Source organism: Etheostoma spectabile, unplaced genomic scaffold, assembly GCF_008692095.1.
Source record: "Etheostoma spectabile isolate EspeVRDwgs_2016 unplaced genomic scaffold, UIUC_Espe_1.0 scaffold00019274, whole genome shotgun sequence".
In the NCBI taxonomy this organism is placed as follows: domain Eukaryota; kingdom Metazoa; phylum Chordata; class Actinopteri; order Perciformes; family Percidae; genus Etheostoma; species Etheostoma spectabile.
The window spans coordinates 1-17689 of record NW_022604789.1 but is presented as its reverse complement, the minus strand read 5'-3'; the positions used below and the strand labels follow the sequence as shown (position 1 = coordinate 17689).

At 40.2% G+C, this 17689-nt stretch overlaps 1 protein-coding gene and 2 non-coding genes across 3 annotated transcripts; 1 reads left to right on the top strand and 2 right to left on the bottom strand.

Moving 5' to 3' along the window:
- Nucleotides 1-320: 320 nt before the first annotated feature.
- On the bottom strand, nucleotides 321-5926 carry LOC116684203 (uncharacterized; the record flags this gene model as incomplete). The annotated part of the gene is given in 9 exon segments (XM_032510072.1): nucleotides 321-466; nucleotides 1756-1880; nucleotides 2285-2841; nucleotides 2954-3862; nucleotides 4531-5153; nucleotides 5156-5365; nucleotides 5368-5630; nucleotides 5632-5857; nucleotides 5860-5926. Coding segments are annotated over 9 exon segments (3126 nt in total), but the record flags the coding sequence as incomplete, so codon positions are not given.
- A 2260-nt stretch (nucleotides 5927-8186) lies between these two features.
- Nucleotides 8187-8258, bottom strand: trnae-uuc (transfer RNA glutamic acid (anticodon UUC)). The gene has a single exon. It is a non-coding gene; the product is annotated as a tRNA-Glu (tRNA).
- A 2494-nt stretch (nucleotides 8259-10752) lies between these two features.
- LOC116684204 (U5 spliceosomal RNA) lies at nucleotides 10753-10868 on the top strand. The gene has a single exon (XR_004330773.1). It is a non-coding gene; the product is annotated as a U5 spliceosomal RNA (small nuclear RNA).
- The last annotated feature ends 6821 nt before the right edge of the window (nucleotides 10869-17689 follow it).

Sequence of the window (17689 nt, the reverse complement as noted above, 5' to 3'; positions counted from 1 at the left end):
CCTCCGTTACTTTGTGACTGGGAATGAATTAAATGGTGATGGAATCACATCCTTAAATTTTGCTACAGCACTATCCGATAGACATCTTGTATAGAAGTTGTTGCCTACTGGCGTGTAGTTCAGCAGTATAAACTCCAAAGTTATCAAACAGTGGTCAGCTAAAAAGGGATTCTGTGGGAACACTATCAAATGTTCAATTTCAACACCATACACCAGAACAAGATCAAGGTTGAGGTTAAAACGGTGAGTTGGTTTATAAACACTTTGAGAGAAGCCAATAGAATCTAATAGAGATAAACGCAGTGCTAAGGCTATCATTCTCATCGTCCACAGTTGACCTCGTCCTGCCAGGCCTGTCCCCTGCTCTTGTCCTCCTCTTTAATGGATCCATTGAACCCGTTGAACTCTGAGCTCCAGTGGCGTCTGACTGACTCCGTGAGGTTTTTGTCTCGGGGCCCACCTTTCCCTAAGAAGGCGGATCTCTTCATCCTTGAGTTTCTGGTCCTACTTTAGGTTTTTCCTCATGGATCTTTCTGACTGTAGAGCCTTAAAGATTTCCCCCTTCTCCTCCACCAGGCCAGCATTCACTGAGACCAGCTCGTCGTTTTGGTTTGGACCTCCAGAAGGGCTTTTCTCAGGTCCTCAAGCCGTGCGCTGGTCGCCATGATAGCCACAGAAAATATTTTTGAATACATTTTAACGATATTTCTTGCGGTACTGGAGTATTTTGTACTATACTGCTGTATTGCAGTTTATAAAAGTGTTTTGAGTTTTGAGCTCTGTTCCAACAAAGATGTGTCTCTAATGGAGGACAGGGTTCAAGTGAAAGGTTGTGTCTCTCGGTAAGATACAGGGTCTGTGTTCAAAGCCACAGAACGTCATGAAAGGACGTGATGTCACACACTTGTGACAGCACACTGAACCTTCTATATCAGTGTCATTAGAGAATGTGTGATGTCACACATTCTAACCTTCTATGAATCTTAATCTTCTCCATAAAGGACATACAGGACGCAAATATACTTTTAGTTTTCATAACAATGTAATCTGTAATATTACAGTATAACTCCAAAGAATATTGGAATTAAAAGCAAATAGCAAATAAGCTGTGTGATCAAATGTGATTTTGCACGAGCACAAGACACAATAGTCGCCTCCAGCTACTATGAGAAAGATGGAATTAGGTGCTGATGACGTTACTACGGTGACGTTTACCGGGTTGTAAACCGTTCAGATGGATAATAAATGAGAATCTGTCTTTAATCACAGAACAACGTGGTAGTACAGTGTGTGTGGGTGTGTGAGTGAGAGATAGAGACAAATATAAAAAGCTTCAAGTAGACTCTAATAATATAATCATATTGCTTCTTCCACTTATTAAAATATCTGACTTTACTGCCACTATCTGTTTCTGCTTCTCTACCATATTTATAGTGTGTGATTTGCATAATACCAACCATAGCCTACATCACATAAAAAACTACCTCTGTCCCTGTTCTGTTTTTAAAGACACAACATTAGGTTTTTCAATCAGATTGATAGTCAAACTGGAAATGTCCCCGTGTTTCTCCATTTTCAGGGATTATGTTCCCAGTTTTGATCTCAGACGTCTGGTGACTTTATATCATATCAGAATATTCTAGTACTGTTCTGTATCATAGCTACATGTATGACCTTTGCAACAAAAGAACGCGGAAAATCAGTTCTGTATTCAGTGAGGTATGATGTATTAAATGCGCTGACACCTCATTGCACCTGCCAAACACGTTCCACTGAGTGGAGCTGGTGACCGATCCAAGATGGCCGCCCCACGGCTCGTCAGCGCCAGTAGGCAGTAGCGGTCGATGCGGCGTCTGCTCTTTATATGTCTACGGTCATAACTGTGTTAGAGAGGCATGACAAACTATCATCACAGGTTTCATGTTTATAGCATTTACTGTGGCAGACATGTTGCAATTCTCCCACAGAAATGCATTGACTTTTTATAGAAAAACAATAAACGGTGATTATAGTGCCCCGTAAGGGCCAAACTTCACCAAATTTGGTACAGAGCCCTAAGAAAAAGTGTATTTGCATCTTCTTATCACAGCACGTCTTAGTGTACTGCTAGTTGGAACATAACTGATAAAAAAGTTATTCATTTGAAAGAAGAATGTGAGAGAAGTGAATGTACTCCTTCCCCATCACATTCCAGCTCTACTAAACAGAAACAGTTCAGTAAAAGTAGTTTTAGCTCTGCTGTAAAGTGGGACTTACCTCACCAAAGGGTTGGATGGAAATGTACTGGAACTCTGTCAATGTTCTAGTTCTGCCGTTAATTCTGTTGTTTGGTCTGGATTTGATTTTTACTGTAAAAGCCAAAGAAAAGAGGTGGGTTTTAAGAAGAGTTTTAAAATGAGACAGAGAGGAGGCCTGTCTAATGTGCAGAGGCAGCCCATTCCAAAGTTTTGGAGCTGCGACGGCAAATGCACGGTCCCCCCTGAGCTTAAGCCTAGCTTTAGGCACCGTCAGGAGCAGCTGGTCAGCTGACCTGAGAGATCGGCTAGGGTTGTAGGGGTGCAGCAGCTCAGAGAGGTAAGGGGGGGCAAGGCCATTCAAGGCTTTAAAAGCATATAAAAGAATTTTAAAATGAATCCTAAAATTGACGGGCAGCCAGTGGAGTGAAGCTAAAATAGGTGAAATGTGCTCATACTTGCTAGTGCCTGTTAAAAGACGTGCAGCAGCATTTTGTACAAGCTGAAGACGAGCAATGGAGGACCCGCTAGCCCCCATATAAAGTGCATTACAGTAATCCAGCCGAGTGGTCAGAAAGGCATGGATTACTGTCTCAAAGTTTTGTTTCTGAAGGACTGGTTTAATTTTTGCTAGCTGCCTAACTGAAAAAAGCTAGACTTCACCACTGCTTTAATCTGGCTTTAAGTTCTGAGTCCACTTTTACACCCAAATTCTTTACAATCGGCTTGCGATACTGCGCCAAAGAACCCAAATCAACTTGGGAGGAGGTCAGAGAAGTGCCACCAAAGACCATGACTTCGGTCTTTTTTTCATTAAAATTTAGAAAGTTTAAGGACATCCAAGCCTTAATGTCCTGTAGACACTGTAGCAGTGGGTTCACAGAGTTAGAATCAGATTTTTTGAGGGGGACATAAATCTGGCTGTCGTCCGCAAAACAATGAAAAGAAATGCCATGTTTCCTGAGAATAGAGCCAAGTGGGAGTAGATAGAGAGAAAATAAAAGAGGGCCAAGTACCGAGCCCTGTGGAACCCCACATGAGAGAGGAGCAGTGGAGGACACCGAGTCATCAAAGCCGACACAGAAAGTCCGATGTGACAGGTAGGACCTGAACCACTCCAGTGCTGTGCCACTGACGCCCACCCACTGCTCCAAACGAGCAATCAGGATTTCATGGTCCACTGTATCAAATGCAGCAGTCATATCTAAAAGTACAAGAACAACACAGTGACCAGAGTCAGTAGCTAAAAAAATATCATTAAAAACTCTTAAAAGTGCTGATTCTGTGCTGTGCAATGGTTTAAAACCGGATTGGAACTTTTCGAGAATTGTTTGTTCATTTAAAAAGTCCATGAGCTGGAAATATACAATCTTCTCTAATATTTTAGAGACGAAAGGCAATCTGGAGATAGGCCTAAAATTAGACAAAATAGTAGGATCCAGCCCAGGTTTCTTTAATAAAGGCAGCACAACTGCATGTTTAAGATCCGCAGGAACTACTCCAGAAGACAGGCTGCTGTTAATAACTGTGAGACAAGGTGGCCCAACAGTGGTAAAAATCTCCTTAAAAAATTTAGATGGGATAGTATCAGCTGGAGAACCCGAGGGCTTCAGATGACCCACAATGTCCTGCAGAAAAGGCAGGGTCACAGGCTCAAAGGTGTCAAACACAGCAGGGCAGGGGACAAACACCGAAGGGTCGGAAGCAGAAGGTGAAATAAGTGCTCTGGTAGAAGTGATTTTATCAATGAAGTAGTTAAGAAAATTCTCACACACAGCAGGAGAGGCCTCAATTAGAGTCTGTGGTGCATTCAGAGCAGAGTTAATAACTTTAAACAACACGCGGGGTTTACAACCGTTTAGAAGAACAATATCAGAAAAATATTTTCTTTTAGCCTCTTTCACAGTGGATTGGTAATGACGCCAGATAATTCATATGGTTAACAGATACAGATACAGCTGTACGTGCTAATCTTCATTAAACACTTCTTGAGTTAACCTTCCACTTTTTTGCCTTTTTACGTACGTAACTACAGCTCTGGCAGGCAAGGCAAGGCAGCTTTATTTGTAGAGCACATTTCAGCAACAGGGCAATTCAAAGTGCTTTACACAAAATCAGTTAAACAGATAAAACACAGGTAAAAACAGTTAAAAATCATAAGCATTAAAAACTAATAAAACACATGAATAGACAGTTAAAAACAAAATAGAAACATTAGGACACATAAAACACAAGAATAAAAGTTACAGTGCAGCATAAGAAATTTAAAGAAATGAGCATTCATTTAAAGAAAGGCAGCATCAAAAAGAAAGGTCTTCAGCCTTGATTTAAAAGAACTGAGAGTAGCAGCGGATCTGCAGGTTTCTGGGAGTTTGTTCCAGATATGAGGAGCATAGAAACTGAAAGCTGCTTCACCCTGTTTAGTTCTGACTCTGGGGACAGAAAGTAGACCTGTCCCAGATGCCCTGAGAGGTCTGGGGGGGTCATAGTGTAGTAGCAGATCAGAAATGTATTTTGGACCTAAACCGTTAAGGGATTTATAAACTAGCAAGAGTACTTTGAAATCAATTCTTTGAGACACAGGAAGCCAGTGTAAAGACTTCAGAACTGGAGTGATGTGATCCAGTCTCTTGGTCTTAGTGAGGACTCGAGCAGCAGCGTTCTGAATCAGCTGCAGCTGTCTGATTGATTTTTTAGGGAGACCTGTAAAGACCCCGTTACAGTAGTCAAGTCTACTGAAGATGAAAGCATGGACCAGTTTTTCCAAGTCCTGTTGACACATAAGTCCTTTAACCCTTGATATGTTCTTTAGGTGATAGTAGGCTGACTTTGTAATTGTCTTAATGTGGCTGTTAAAGTTCAGGTCTGAGTCCATGACTACACCAAGATTTCTGGCTTGTCTGTTGTTTTTAACATTGTTGTTTGAAGCTGAGCGCAGACTTTTAATCGTTCCTCTTTTTTTCCAAAAACAACTACCTCAGTTTTTCCTTCATTTAATTTCAGAAAGTTCTGGCACATCCAGTCGTTAATTTGTTTGATGCAGTTAGTCAGTTTTTTGTATTGGACTATAGTCCCTGGCGATAAGGTTATGTAGATTTGTGTGTCATCCGCATAACTATGGTAACTTATTTGTTTTTCTCCATAATCTGAGCCAATGGAAGCATGTAGATGTTAAACAGAAGAGGCCCCAGAATGGAGCCTTGCGGAACTCCGCACGTCATATTTGTACGCTCAGATGCATAATTACCTGTTGACACAAAGTAATCCCTATTCTTTAGGTAGGATTCAAACCAGTTTAGTACTAAGCCAGAAAGTCCTACCCAGTTTTCCAATCGGTCTAGTAATATGTCATGGTCGACCGTGTCAAATGCAGCACTGAGATCAGTAATACTAAGATTGAAATTTTGCCATATCTGTGTTAAGGTGGATGTCATTAAAGACTTTGACAAGAGCCGTTTCAGTGCTGTGGTGTGGTCGGAAACCCGACTGAAAGGTATCAAAACTGTTGCTTAGTGACAAGAAATGGTTGAGTTGTTGAAAGACTACTTTTTCAATGATTTTACTTAAAAACGGAAGGTTTGATATTGGCCTATAGTTGCTCATTAGTGACTTGTCTAGGTTGTTCTTTTTAAAAGTGGCTTGATTACTGCAGTTTTCAGGGCCTGTGGAAAGATACCTGAAAGAAGAGATGTGTTCACAATCTGTAGAAGATCAGAAGTCAAACAATTGGAAACATTTTTGAAAAGTCCCGTGGTAGAATATCAAGGCAACAGGTCGAGGTTTTCAGATGTTGAATAATGTCCTCCAGGTTTGTATGGTTGATCGTGTGAAATTCTGTCATATTGGAACTAGTTTTGCTTGAACACTGTGACAACACATATCCTGAACTTGATATGGAGGCACTGACTGTTTGTCTAATCTTCTGAATTTTGTCTTTGAAGAAGGAGGCAAAGTCATTGCAGGCCTTGGTAGATAAGAGTTCAGATGCTACTGGTACTGGAGGGTTTGTTAACCTATCAACAGTAGCAAACAAAGCACGTGAATTATTATTGTTTCTAGAGATAATATCAGAGAAGAAGGACCTTCTTGCATTCCTCAGTTCCAAATTATAAATGCGAAGTCTCTCTTTATAGGTGTTATAATGGACCAGGAGATTTGTTTTTCGCCATCTTCGTTCAGCTTTCCTACACTCTCTTTTTTCTGTTCTCACCAGTAGGACATTTCTCCATGGAGATCTTTTCTTACCAGAGACAACTTTTACCTTAGTGGGAGCAATGGCATCAATAACATTTGTAATTTTACAGTTGAAATTATCTACAAGCTCACTGACTGAGAGCCCAGAGAGGCCGGGTGTGGAGGAGAAAAGCTGAATAAATGTTTCACTGGTGTTTTCAGTGATATACCGTTTTCTGATTATCTTTGTTTGGACACTTTTGGGCACAGAGATAGTGCCGTTAAAGAAAATACAGGAATGATCAGAGAGAGCAACGTCAGTCACCACAACCTTGGAAATGTTCAGACCCTTTGAGACAATCAAGTCCAGAGTGTGTCCCATATTGTGGGTGGGCTCTGTCACATGCTGAGTCAGTCCATAGTTCTCAAAAACACAACACAGCTCTTTGGTCTCCCTGTCCTGGGGGTTGTCAACATGAATGTTAAAATCACCCGCAATGATTACACAATCAAAGTTAATACAGATTATAGACAGCAGTTCAGTGAAGTCATCAATGAAGGTTGCACAATATTTAGGTGGCCTGTAGATATTTAGAAACATCGCTTGAGGGGAAGATCTTAATTGAAGAGCAACATATTCAAAAGAAACAAAATTTCCATAACATATTTTCGTACAGTGGAATGAGTCATTAAACAAAATAGCGACTCCACCTCCTTTCTTATTCACTCTATTCTCGCTCATAAAACTGAAGTTAGGGGGAGCTGACTCGATGAGAACAGCAGCACTGTTATTGTAGTCTAACCAGGTTTCAGTTAAAAACATAAAATCTAGATTGTGCTTAGTAATAAAATCATTGATTAAAAATGATTTTCCTGCCAATGACCTTACGTTTAGTAAGGCTAGTGTTAGTGTGTTTTCATTTTTTGGGACAGGCTGTAGCTGACGAGGAATGGATGCTAAATTTGCTAAGTTTGCAGTTAAGTGCTTATTCGCCATTCTTTTCCTATTACCTATCACAACAGAAATTGAGGAAGAATTGAATCCACAGGGCCCGGGCTTGTCTTTGAAAGAGTCATTAGTATCACTAGTCCTGCAGCCAAGGCCCGGCACATATCAGATAGTGCTTGCGAGATTTTGCACACAAGCGTCCTTATCAGTCTGATTTAATACAGGACCAATGTCAGAGATCGTGCAGATCTTTCACCAGCTAAATACCAATTCCCATACCGGGAGCTGAACCAGGGCCACCTGGGTGAAAACCAGGGTTTTCCTTACTATTAAAAGTCTTTAAGAGCAGCAACCAAGACCTTTTGGACACCACTTAGGCCAAATGAATGTAAAATCAAACTAACTGAAAGCTTTCTCAGATCTACTGATTGTAGTCTCCAGAGGACTCCTTAAGAATGTATGTAAAGGTTATTTAGGCAGAATCCAGACTTCTAGACCATATGGGACTGACACGTTGAATAATAACAGTGATTTTATGAATACATCCATAGATATGCCAGGAACAGGGCAAATAAATACATATATCACTTGTTGATAAAATACTGCAAGAAGTCTGGTAGTCAGAATTCAGATTGTCACCTTTTCTCCACCACCATGTCTAGTTAAAATTTAACAATGTTTGGTCATTGAGACATATATTATGTCAATTTATTATCTTTACATGAGTTAGGTTTGGGGAAATGCATATCAGGTCATAGGGTTAATACAGCTCTCATTTACAGGACCAATGACACAGATCTTGCTGCAGACCTTCATCGGCTAGTCATCGATTCCCATAACGGGAGTTGAACCCGGGCTACCTGGGTGAAAACCAGGAATCCTAACCGCTAGACCATATGGGACTGATTACATATTAATAACCGGGAAATGATTTCATGAATCAATTCATAGTCTGGCTCGAAACAGGCCTTCTCTTGAACGTGAAGAAGCTTCTTAAAAAAGTTTTATCTTGAAGCTTTTGAGTGTTCTTTAGGTTTTTATCTGCTTTAACTATTACCGGACAGCGGGGGCACGAAGCAGAGCAGAGCGTTAGGGAGGAATCCTCCTCCGTGTTCAGCTCCATTTTGAACCTGTAAGCTCACTTTAAACTAGATGTGGAAAGTTGAAAGGTTGATCTTTTTCACCTGTGCTGTGGCTTAAAAACAGGTTCCACTGAAATTTGAACTCAGATCGCTGGATTCAGAGTCCAGAGTGCTAACCATTACACCATGGAACCTTTCAAAGTGTTGCTAGTGTTTGCTTGGCAGTTTCTTTCATAATATCCACATGTGTGATATTGAAGGCACACAAAAATTACAACAAATCAGAGAGCATTAAGGGGATATAACTCAGTGGTAGAGCGCATGCTTTGCGTGTTTGAGGCCCCCGGGTTCAATCCCAGGCATCTCCAACAAATGTTGTCTTGACTGTAAGAGAGCTCAAAGAGCTCTTATTCCGATATGAAATAATGCATCATGAATTAAAAAACAATAAATTGGATGTTTAACTTAACAAGTGTCTACCAACTCTGCACTTTACCCATGTCCTGCTTTACTCCTTTGACATTGAGCAAATTTGTATAGCACAGTGTTGTGGGTTGTAGTGACCTCCTTGTGTTCATGGTAATTAATGCAAAAATCTGTCTCAATGACCAGGTGTATTGCAAGATTTACAGTCAACATTGCATTGTCCAGTGATGGTGGTTTAGTTGTCAGCATAGCTACCTTCCACGCAGTTGACCGGTGTTGGAGTCTCAGCCATCGCAGTAGCTTCCTTTGAGTGATGTTACTTTTTAACTTTGATTTATACAATAACAGTGCAAGCATTTTCCCATGGTTTGATTTCCAGCCACCACCAGGTTTTGAAGCCATAAACAACATAAACATTACATATTCCCCCCAGGTTTCTTCTCTTATTCCGTGATCTCACAAAAAAGTCAAAAACATCTGAAAATCTTCAGGGGCTGTAGCTCAGTGATAGAGCACATTTTCAGTCTCAATGCCCAGATGTATTACAAGATTTTAAGTGAATATTGTGCTGTCCAGCGATGGTGGTATAGTGGTGAGCATAGCTTCCTTCCAAGAAGTTGAGGGTTAGATTCCCAGCCATCGCAGTAGTTTTCATTGTGTGGTTACTTGCTTTATTTGTGAAGATTAGCCAGAAAGGTTACTCGCCCAACCAGATTTGATGAAACATTAGATCTCTGTTATGGAACAAATAAGGGAGCATATCAATATTACAAGCTGCCTCCACTAGGATCCACAGACACAGGCAGTGCACTACGATTTGTACTTTGCCCATGTCTTGTAATTACTGTTAACCAATTGAAAAGTTTATGAACAGAGCAGAAAGCAGCAGAAAGGCAACAGGTGTGTTACTTTTCAAATATGATTTATACCGTAGCAGTGCAAGCATTTTGACCAGGTTTGATTTCCAGCCACCGCAGTTGCATTTACAGGTTTTGAAGCCATATACAACATTAACATTACATGTTTTACCCAGGTTTCTTTTTTTATTCCGTAATATTTCAATTTCTTCGCGGTGAGTCATCCCAAAAGGATTAATAAAGATAAGTCTTAGTCTATCTTGGAAAAAAGTAAAAAAAATCTGAAAATCTTCAGGGGATGTAGTTCAGTGGTAGAGCGCATTTGACACAAACTAAACGGTGTCCCTTTTATACCTCAGACTATCAGATAGCACTACAAGCACTTTGAATGTAGCATATTTATTGTATTACGCTCCAGTTTTTATAGGTGTTACAGCAGGTATGAGCACTGTAGTTTGCATATTCGTGGATGAAATATAATTGACATGCGATTAAGTTTATTTTTCAGCAGATGGAGACATTTCACTTCAGACAGACAGAATGCTTCATTAAACATTAACACACAGGAAATAGAAGTAATGCTGATACAATTAGCAGAGGATGGTTTTGATCCATCGACCTCTGGGTTATGGGCCCAGCACGCTTCCGCTGTGCCACTCTGCTCTACCGTTAATATTCAGGGGCGGGAAGATGTGTGATTCACATTTTGAGGGAAGGTTTGGGAACCCGCGGCAACCAAGGTACCAACAGCTCACGGGTTGTAAAGTTAAACATTTGGTAGATGTGGTTGCTCCTTGCCACTATCTTTTATGTGAGCTTCCTGATTACTCACACCTTGATTATTCACATGTAACACTTGTGATTGGCTGGTGTTTTAAAAACAGGGCATTGTGAGTACAGGTATAAACATCAGTAAGGAGTCTACCAAGTTGCCTCTTATCATTTTAGTTTGGACACCCAGTGAGGCTTACCACGATGGTTTGGACTGGGTCCACTAGGGTTTTCTGCTGCTCCCGATCAGACGGCTGTACTCACTCTGGTTTCTCTTCATAATGCACAAGACTTTTGCCTTTTACGAAAGACTTCCTTGGAGGGGAACGCTGATGAGTTGAAACTATTTTTGGGGGGCTTTGCTGTTTGGCCGAGCCTTTTGTACTTCTTTGAACTATCCTTAACTAGACTCAGAGTCTTAACAGCAGCTAAATGATAGAAGCAAGACGATTTTCATGGGCCGTGGACAGCGACTGAGACGACAGGACTCCCCCTGACTGTGACCAGGACCGATCTAAAAATTTCATTGGGAAGGGTGTGGGAAACAAATTGGCCAGACACAGTAAGGAAAGTTAGTCAGAGAGTAGGATACTGGAGACTTAGAGGACTAACACTAGAAGCAATGGTTTTAATCATCAAGGCAGTGATTTTACCTTTGCTTTTACTCATCAGCTCTGTTTTTATCCCACCCAGAAAATGATTTTAGACCTGGAACAAGCCATCTTTTAATTCCTGTAAAGGTCCAAGTGGGAACGAGTACAAAGAAGAGTGATGAAGAACCCAAAGGAGAAAGGAGGAAAAGGAGTGCCGGACCTGTTATTGTTTTTAGGGAGCAGATTTACAGCTATACACATAACAGCAGCCACGGCCCCATCCAGGAATCCTAAGACTGCAGCTATGACACGGTTCTGGATGGGATCATACCTCAGAAGATTAAAGACCTTACCCTCTGATGTTAAAGTAACTGGGTCTTTAATCCTTCACCTTGAGCAAGATGATGAATGAATTAATATCAGATTATGATATTGATTTATTTTGTTTTCCTGAAACCTGGCTGGGTGATGGAGAATATGTTAGTCTAAATGAATCCACCCCTCCTAGTCATATTAATACCCCCATTCCTCGAGGCCCAGGCCCAACTGATGACTTCTCCTTCTCCTGTTACATGCTGCACCCCAAGTCCATACTGACTCAATTAAATTCAATTAAATTTATAGTATCAATATAGTATCAGGAGTTATCTCGAGACCCTTCACAGTTGGAGTAGGTCTATACCACACTCTGTAATTTACAAGGGCCCAACAATTCTAGTAGTTCCCTCCAGAGCTAGCAAAAAAAAAAATCCCTTTAAAAAAAAAAAAAAAATCCCAGTTGAAGTTTATTTATTTTATGCATCCTTAACATATGTATACTCCTAATAGTAATATATAGGCTTATATTGCAATCTCGTAGCCCTACATGTAAGTGTACCCATATTTAAATGAACACACTGCATTGATCTAAAAGAAAGTTGATGTGTATATGCATTTATTAAAAAGAAAGTTGATGTGTATATGCATTTATTAAAAAGAAAGTTGATGTCATAATGAATGGTGATGATAAATCAAAAAGAAAGTTGATGTGTATATGCATAAATCAAAAAGAAAGTTGATGTGTGTATGCATTTATTTAAAAGAGAGTTGATGCGTGTATGCATTAATATAAAAGAAAGTTGATGTCATAATGAATAGTAATGATGACATAATGAATAGTGATTATGACATAATGAATGTGTATATGCATTAATCAAAAATAGATTTTATGTATATGTGCAGTTATGTGTAGCCGCCTTACTGAAGGAAGCGTTGGGTCTGGAAAAAGAGCTGCTTTTGGACAGGTCCCACCGGACCCTCCAACCCAAACCCAAGCCTGGTGATGGTCCACGAGCCATTGTGTGCAGATTTCATCGTTACAGTGACTGTGTTGACATTCTGCGCCGCGCTAGAGAGCTCCGACAGATTAAAGTCAGAGACTTGACCGTCTCACTCTTCCCGGATCACACTGCCAAGATAGCTCGGGCTCGGGCTGCTTTCGAGGTCTTCGTGGCATTGTCGGTGCTCGATATGGTCGGATTCATCCAGCGCGACTTCGCATCACATACAACGGTGTTGAGAAGGACTTTGTTTCTGCGGATGAAGCCAGCGACTATGTCAAAACTTTGATTTCTGGGTGAGCTCTAGTAGCTTTTCAGATTTTTGTTCTATTATTCCTTAGTTTGTGGACTCACCGCTTATTTATCTACATGTTCAGTATTTGTTTTCAGTATATTTTCAGGTTTTCTGGCTGCTACACTAACTAGGTCGGTGTCACTGTTTGTTTATAGCAGGTATTTTTTTTTCCTTCAATCTTACTGTATGTGATTAACATAATATATATTTTGTATTTGTACTTCAGATATGATCAGCACTACCTCATTTTATGCTTTCTCCATCTGATAGTACAGGATGATGGGGCCTACTATTATTTGTCATTTTGCATTTTTACGTGCTTTACTATATTCATGTGCATACTGTTAAACAGTGTTGAGATCGGTGGGAGTTTTTTTTCTCTCTTACCTTTGTCTATTCTGCATGGTCTCCGGGTTGTTCGACTATTGTGGACAACTTTGGTTATTGTGGGAACACTGCTGTCTCCTTTGTTCTATGGTTATATGGGACTTTGGGTGTATTTGTGTTTGGGGGTATGTTGGGGGGTGGGTGTTCCACCCCGGCTCTCTATGACCATTTTCATTTTTTTATGTTATTTTTTTATTTAAATGGTTAATGGCATTATAGATCCCAGCATGGCTGGGTCAGGCACACCTCTCAGATTTATCAGTTGGAATATCAGAGGTATGGGGAATCCTGTTAAGAGATCTAAGGTTTTTGCGCACTTGAAACGTTTAAACTCTGATATAGTATTCTTGCAGGAGACTCACCTTCGCGTCAAAGATCACCGTAGGTTACATTGCCCTTGGGTGGCTCAAGTTTTCCACTCAAATTTTAATTGAAAAGCTAGAGGAGTCGCCATTTTAGTTAGCAGAAAAGTTCAGTTCTCATCCACTGATGTTATTGCTGATAGGAATGGCAGATACCTCATGGTTGCTGGTACTTTTTCACAAAAGAGGGTTTTGTTTGTAAATGTAAATGCCCCAAACTTCGATGATGTTGAATTCGCTAACAGATTGCTGAGTAACATTCCCTTCTTGAACACACACCTGCTGATCTTCGGTGGGGATCTAATTTGTGTTTTTGACCCAATCTTGGATTGTTCTAATCCTCGAAATCTGACTCAATCTGCTATGTCTATAACATTCTCTGATTTTATGAAACGGAATGGTCTTGTTGATCCATGGAGATCTCGTAACTCCACCATTAAAAAATTCTCTTTCTTTTCCCAGGTGCATCATTCATATCCTAGGATTGATTACTTTTTTATTGACAGTACGCTTAATGCAGGTGTAATTTCCTCTGACTATTTAGGTATTGTAACATCTGACCATTCACCTTTATTATTAGATATGCAACTTTCTACCTATAAATGTTGATGTGTACATGCATTAATGAAAAAGAAAGTTGATGTCATAATGAATTGTGATGATGACATAATGAATGGTGATGATGACATAATGAATGGTGATGATAAATCAAAAATTAAGTTAATGAGTATATGGATTAACCTAAAAGAAAGTTGATGTGTATATGCATTAATATCAAAGAAAGTTGATGTGTATATGCATTAATATCAAAGAAAGTTGATGTGTATATGCATTAATATCAAAGAAAGTTGATGTGTATATGCATAAATCAAAAAGAAAGTTGATGATATAATGAATGGTGATGATATAATAAAAAGAAAGTTAATGTGTATATGCATAAATCTAAAAGAAAGTTGATTTGTATATGCATTAATGAAAAAGAAAGTTGATGTCATAATGATTTGTGATGATATAATAAAAAGAAAGTTGATGAGTATATGCATTTATTAACCGGCATGTTATTTTAAGCATGCAATTGATATGGGTTGATCAGAAATTGTTATATTTATTGCTGATTTGAAAACTATTTACATGACAGCATCAAGCTTCAGATCAATGGTGTTGTCATGGTAACAAACAAACTATATACAGAACTATTTGCAACAATGAATACAACACATGCGGTTGCAATTATGAAGTAAAATGTAATGAACAAGAGTTTTCAAACTCAATATAACTTTCTTTTTTTAACTTTTTATTTTTGTATGATCAGTGTGACTTTTTTTGTTTTTGGTTCTTTTTTCAGCATGTCTGAAACCCACGTTCACCAGAAATCTACTGGTTACTATGTAAGGACTACAAACCCCACGTTTACCAGAAATCTACTGGTTACTATGTAAGGACTACAAACCCCACGTTCACCAGAAATCTACTGGTTACTAAGTCTGTAAGTACTACAAACCAAAGTTAAAAACAAACCTGAAGCTGAAGAAACCCTAAACGTTAACGGAACAGATCCGCAGACCCGACTGACTGACGGAGAGAGAGAGAGAGAGAGAGAGAGAGAGAGGGAGCGCATTTCTCTGTGTTCTGTGTGTGAGTGATAGAGCCGAGCGGGTTTGTAGGCGGTGGGGGGGGCTGTGATTATCCCAGAACACTGCGCGGCCAGTTGAGGAGTTGTATTCAATCTGAGCACGGATATTGATTCATATTACTCGGATAATACTTGTACTCGGCAAAAGTGCTTTATCCGTACCGGATACTCGTTTCAGCCGGATACTCGGATCACCCCTAATAGATACTGCAGCCATCCTGATCACAGCCACGGGGGGATCTGCATGTGCTTTCTTACCAGCAAGTTTCTGGAGGTCCAAATAGCAGCTTTGATGGCAACAAAGGTTAGCCACTGTGTGAGCCACAAAGTGTATAGCTGTAAATCTGCTCCCTAAAAACAATAACAGGTCCGGCACTCCTCTCCCTCTTTGGCTTCTTTGTTAGCTACAAACGTCCCTGGGTGGACTTCCTCAACACAGGCTTAAATTCCTCAAACACAGCTGAGTGTGTAGGAGAAGCAGATAATAATACCTTAAAATTAGCACTGGCAATTTCCCAGATAGATGCTACTTTGTCAATAAATACCAAGACATTTCTCACATGTACTAATTGACACATCTTTGGAGCAAGGAGGTGCATGGATTTATGACAGAGTTAATAGTATTAATAACAATCTAGGTTCGTGGCAATTGCTAGCTATGACAGAAGAGAGATGCTGCATCTTCACCACCTTCACAGCATTCTGGTATGTGATAGACTGTCCCTTAATACACCCAGTGTCACATGTAGATTGTCTTTCCATCTTCGTTCAGCTTGTCTGCAGTGTTGCCTAAGGGCCCTTGTGGTGTCATTTAGCCAGGGGTCCGCCTTAGGTTTAACAGCTTTAATCCGATAAGGGGCATTAGATTCTAGGATTTCAGTGCATGTGGAATGGAACACAGAAAGAATGTTATCTGGGGAAGAGGGAGAGACCAGACCACCAGTCACCTGGTCGTTAATATAACTTGAAGGAGCTCCACATTTGACAGTATTGACTGGAAGTGATAGGCTTTGAGTAACATGGGGGATGCACACTTTGCATTCAGTCTCATAAGCCCCATAAAAATTAGGTATCACTGAGACTTGAACTTGTGTTGCTGCAGTCAGAGTATACAGTGCTCATCCTGAATGGGCCAGTATAGTGCATCAGAACTGCTTGTTGAATGGTCTATTAGCTTTGGAACACCCCTTTCCCCACAGCTTTCAATTGTCAGATATGGGTGGGGGAGTGGGCACTGTGTCCAACCCTTTGCGTGTAAAAAAAACACTAAAGAAGTCTCTTGGATGAGAGACATAACTTGTGTAGCAGCATGTAACATAAATAACACACAGGTTATACAAGACAACAGCCATACATCTAGAAACAAAAAAATAAACACATACTACACAGAAGTCCACACCTCACATTGACTTATTAAAGAAGCCTATAGCAGCAGGGACAAAAGAGTTTTTGTGTCTGTTTGTCCTGCATTTAGGCTTTAGACTGAATCTGTGGCCAGACGGCAACAAGATGAAGCAGCTGTTCAGGGGGTGACTAGGGTTGGCCAGGACTTATCGGGCCTTCTTGAGGGACCTTGTCTCATATACAGAGTGTTAGTCAGTCAGAGGGTTGTGAGAAATCTTGCCACACACCTTAACTATACATTGCAGCCTGTTCTTGCTTTTAAGCTTTGGGGCAACGTTATTAAAAACTGACAGCTCCTCACTAAAATCATAAATATTATAACTACCATAAAAATCGTTTGAGAGGGCAAGGTGTGACATGCCATTGAGGGAGATCAGACGCTTAGGTTGCATCCCCATCATGCTTTACACCCTCCCATGCAGTAGTGAGTTGCCTGTGCTCAGCATGTTCTCAGCTTTGTCCTATAATTAAGTTTTGCAAGCTTAAGTTCCTTTTTAGCTTGTTTTTTGAAGTACTCTGTATTGAGTCATGTTACCTTGGTTGAAGCTAAACATTTCGTTTGACTAATTAGGCTTTGACAGATTGGAGACCCATGGTATATTATTGGACATATGTATATGGATTTACAAGGGATGACTAAGTCCTCACAGAGGGGATGTATGCAGAAACAGTCCTCTTTGAGCTCATCAAGGTCCTTACATTCGTTTTTGAATAGATCCCGTCAGTGCCAGCAGTAGCATTCCTGTAAACCCACTGGATTGATTCATCTGACCAAAACCGGAACTAAGTTTCGTTTCGGCTTGTTTCTCTTCAGGGCTGGTTTGTTAGACGGAACCAAATGAACAGAGTTGTGGGTCAGACATACCGAGTGGAGCTCTGCTGTAGGATCTATTAGCACTTTTGACGGATCCAAAACAGTTTGCCATGTTCTTTAATTTAAGAGAACATGAATGTGCGCAAGAAACGCAATTGCAAGTACAGTGTTTTGTGAGTATTTTTATTGTCAACAGATGTAAAGTTACCATGTGTTTGTACACAGTAGACATATCTACTGCTTTATTCACTGTCTGTGCAAGTCCTTTAAAACCTGTTCTTGACTTGCTTTTTCCACACTCTGAACGCTAGCTAACTAAATGACTTAAGTTGGCCAATAATTGTTGCTTTAATTGTGTGCCTTTAAGATCACACATGTGGATATTATGAA